At 38.2% G+C, this 4309-nt stretch overlaps 1 protein-coding gene across 1 annotated transcript; it reads left to right on the plus strand.

Annotated features, from left to right (window-relative positions):
- On the plus strand, positions 1-4302 carry LOC132038297 (uncharacterized). Its single transcript, XM_059428981.1, has 4 exons — positions 1-2456; positions 2668-2718; positions 3297-3348; positions 4142-4302. Exons 1-4 carry the CDS (start codon positions 2328-2330, stop codon positions 4300-4302), a joined length of 393 nt encoding a protein of 130 aa, XP_059284964.1. The 5' UTR covers positions 1-2327.
- Positions 4303-4309: the final 7 nt, after the last annotated feature.

Raw genomic sequence — 4309 nt, forward strand, 5'->3', positions numbered from 1 at the left:
GCAGGTGTTCTTCTCTCAAAGTGAGAGATTCTGAGATTTTCTGATGGATCATTCATGTGGTTCATGTAAAGTTGAAACGTTTACAGAAGTTTCATTTTTCCTCTCTAAGAGTTCCCCAACACTAGGTACTCCAGCTTGAGGAGTTTCAATGGAAGCTTTTGGTTTGCTTGATAACATAGATGATAACCAAAGATGCCACCAGAAGTACTGAAGCTGCTGAAACTCCAGTGATAATAACTGTGTTACTCAGTCAAATTTCTTTGACTTCAGCATTCTGTGACTCTATTTCAATGTCAAGATTGCTGATTTTTAATTCTGTGGCAATTTCTTCAGCTCCTTTTGATACTGTCTCCAATATTTCTTCCTCTCCAGCTCGTTCCTGAGAGATTTTTTCGACCTGCTCAACCTTGTTGTCAGCATCTTCTGCTTGCTCAAATTTGTAGATTGAATGAGCAGCACAAGTACTTGAAATGTCATCAAGCAATGGTTCAAGGTTGAGTGGTATCTGATAGATAATAGGATCCTTCTTATCAAGAAAGAACTTGGTCCTTCTGCAGCTGCTCATCAGAACCTTCAACTTCTTCCTCATTCACTTCATTGGAACTAGTAACTTCACCAGCAGCTGTTGACATGGTCTCCTCCTCTTCATCACACTGACTAACTTCAACCTCTGTGCTGTCCTGGTCAGCAATATCAATATCTGCACTTAGTCCTTCCTGTGGCTCAGTTGTCTTTTCCAGTTCAGCATTTTCCACTTCCAACAACCCCATTAAGTTCGACCGCATTAAGTTCATAAGTAGTCTCTTTTTGACTCAACTCAAGAAAACCAGTTTGAGAATACTCTGGCTGATCCACATATACACCTTCACTCCCGTAAATTTCGTGTAAACCAGCTTCAAAGATGTTCTTGCGAATCTTGTTGCCAGTATCTGAAGTCATTATCGAGTTTGTGGAAGATAAATTTGCTCCTGACAGAAAGAAAACAACCAATATAAGCAGAAGTTTGAAAACACCTTTCAAATTCCATTCCTGATCCACAACCTCCTCTTCCATTTCTTCTTCATCATCCTCAACACTATCCACCGCATCTTCATCATTCTTCGTCTCCATGTTATGTTTTTCAGGCATATGAGGAATCTTCAGCTTGCTGCAATGGCTCTTGATTATCATTACATTTCTGAGGGTCAAGAAATGTCTCACTTCGTCTGTTTGGTTTGTAGCATAGATACTTAGGCCTAGGGCAGAGGTCATTAGTGAGAGAGTCATATGGCTTATATGAGGACTCAACAACAGAGTTGTTTTCTTGATCAACTCTAGGAAGAACTGGGTAATTTTCCAGAACGATGAGAGGGTGAGTTTAGGGATTTTGTTTTAGACCCAAGATTTGAGGCTTTGTGAGAAAGGCTTTCACATGAGCTGGAAATTTCATTCCTTTCTGCCAAAATTTTCTTTCTAATTGGAACTGAAGCTTTGGAAGATGCAGATATGGTGGGTGACATGAAATTCTTAGTCATGGGTTTCTGGTCAAGTGGTTGCTCCTTTTCATTCGTTTCTCTTGACCCAGAAAGCGAGTGATTTGGAACTGTAGAAGGCTTAGGTGAGCTCAATGGTGAAGTTTCTTACCGTGGAGTAGCACCCATATCTATATTTCCTCAAATCATGATTTCAGAAATTCCTCTTTTTTTGAAAGTTTTGGTATATATGAACAATGAGGGAACAACCTTATTCTCCGTTGTAATCTCTAGAGCTAGCTTATCCTTAATTCTCCATTGACACACCTTAGCTCCTACCGTATATTGTATTTAATCAAAGCAATTTTGTCTATCACAAGGAACACCAAATCAAACCTAGTTCACTCATTTATGAAGCGGATTAAATGGAATTCTGGGTATGTTGTTGTATAAGAAAGAATAATAAAAAAAATTTGAATACTGATTCTTTGTTCGTAAAATATATGCTAGTTGGATGAAGGATTGATGATTTTTGTAGTTTTAAGTTCACAATTGCTCAAATATAAGGAGATTTTAAGAAGTTAACAAAAATGATGTTCTGAAGCATGATAGTAGTAATGCATAGGGTGATCAAAAGGAGAAGGTTTCCTGTTTACTGTTTGATAATACATTTGCTGCATTATGTCATGATTGAAGTTTGGGGGCAATATGACACCTACATATAGGGTTGTTGTACAATGAAAATGTAGATTTTTCCTTCATCGTAGTTTTACACGTTCTCTTTTCTCTTTTCAGCTTTTCTCCTTCACTTCTTTCGCTTCCTCTGTGTGTATTATCCATTGCACTTCTTGGTGTTGTTATTTTCTGCTGCGCTGTATGATGGAAAACCAGTCGCTTTGTGATGATAACATGAAGGAGGAGGAGGAAGCAGAGTATGTATTGCTTGATCTGGATGGCCTTCCTCCTGAAGTTCACATACCCCCAAATGCACCATATGTTCTCTCGGTACTATTTTCTAGCCCAAATTTACTTTTCTGTTTAATTGTTTTGATGTTCTTATAGACTCAAAACTAAGTGATAGCCCTTCCTTCTATTTCTTTTGACTTGTTAGGTACTCATTGTTTTCAAGTTGCTCCACAATACACTGGGTTGGTCTTGTAGCTTCTTTGCACTGCAATTGCTTTGCTTCTTCAATTTTGTTAATTTTTTTTGGCAGGGCCTAGACACATTGAACCCCATCTTGACCATTGATGGCAAAATCAAGCTGGTGAGTTGATGGTTTTGAGGCTGATTCAAGTGCAAAACTTTTGTGAATGTTACAATCATGTTTACAGTTTTCTTAATTTCTTGAAGTTATATATATATCTCCTTAGTGAAATTAGCTGTTACAATGGTAAAAGTTTTCTAAAGTAATAAAATCTCCTTAGTGACATTAGTCATTACCATGTTCAAACATCTTGATCCCCGCTGTCATCCTACACCCCAATAGTGTGCCACACTTGCGGCAGTACCATTAGGTATACTTTATTGTCTCACTATATCTTGCAATAATGCGCTTAAATAACACTTTATGGCTGATACGTATCAGTCCACACAGTTTTGTCTTCCATTCATGAGAGAATATAAACAGATTGTATCTATTTCAATCCCATCTATTGAGAGTGTGTGTAACAATAGTGGTTTTACCCTCGTACCATATGCTTATGAACGCCCGTTAGGCATTAAGCTGATTAGTTTATATGCTATTTTTGTATCAATATTCATTCCATCTTGTCTTTGCGATTATAGTACTGAACATTTCTCTGTTTGTGTTTATCTCAACTGCCTTTTATTTCTGTTTTGCAGATTGGACAGTATGATGAGACTATTGGGACATGCCTTGTTTTTAATGAAAGTGGTAAGCCATGCTCCTCTTCCAGCAACATATTATATAGATAGCACAAGAGAAGGCATGATATACTTATCTGATTACTTTAATCGAGCTTCAATGTTGCTGGTGTTGTTCCAAAATCTGAACATATTCCCTCCATTTCACCTCCACCACACCACTCCCCCCCCCCCCCCCCCCACACACACACAAAAAAAAAAACAATAATATTAAATAAAATAAGAGGGGGTTCTCATTGTGAGTTTCTACCATACACAACTGTCTGGGGTCAGAACTTGCTGCTTTCTAACTGAACAACATTTAGATGTCTTGTGGTGGCAGATTAAGTTGTTTTCTGATTTTGGTTTTCTCGTGGAACTCCGACACAGAGCTGCCACCTGGTATCCATAAATGTTAGTTAGCTAATTACATTAGGCACATAGTGGACTGTGAACCGGGAATCTGTCTTATTTAGGTTCATATGAATGGAGTACTTAGGTTCATATGAATGGAGTATGTTTCTCTGGAATTTATCTTCCGTCACAGAAATGCTATGTGACTTTCAATTTCTGCAGGAAATGTAGCTCTAACACAATGTGCATTTGACATAATGAAACCTAAAGATAGGCAATCACACTTCTACTGCACCCTGCCTTCAAAATCTTTTAGTCCACCACTCCTTGGCACGAGCCTTGTTTTGTGTTAAGACCTGTATCAATTATTTCTAATTTCATGCTTTTCGCATATTAGCTGGAAGATTAAAATAAAAACAAAAATCTTTGAATCAATCTGGAATATTATAATCCAACAGAAGTTCTTGCAGATGACCCTCCGGTAGTCCCTGAAGAGGCGGGGCCTTCTGAAGCTAACCTTTTCCCAGGAAGACACATGTCAGATCCTAAGCAAACCAAGTCCAAGCAAATCATGCCTGTAACACAGCTTCAAAAGATACTCAAGTTCAGGTTGTTGGAGGATTGTAAGTGAAGATGCA

Source organism: Lycium ferocissimum, chromosome 11 (assembly GCF_029784015.1).
Source record: "Lycium ferocissimum isolate CSIRO_LF1 chromosome 11, AGI_CSIRO_Lferr_CH_V1, whole genome shotgun sequence".
In the NCBI taxonomy this organism is placed as follows: Eukaryota; Viridiplantae; Streptophyta; class Magnoliopsida; order Solanales; family Solanaceae; genus Lycium; species Lycium ferocissimum.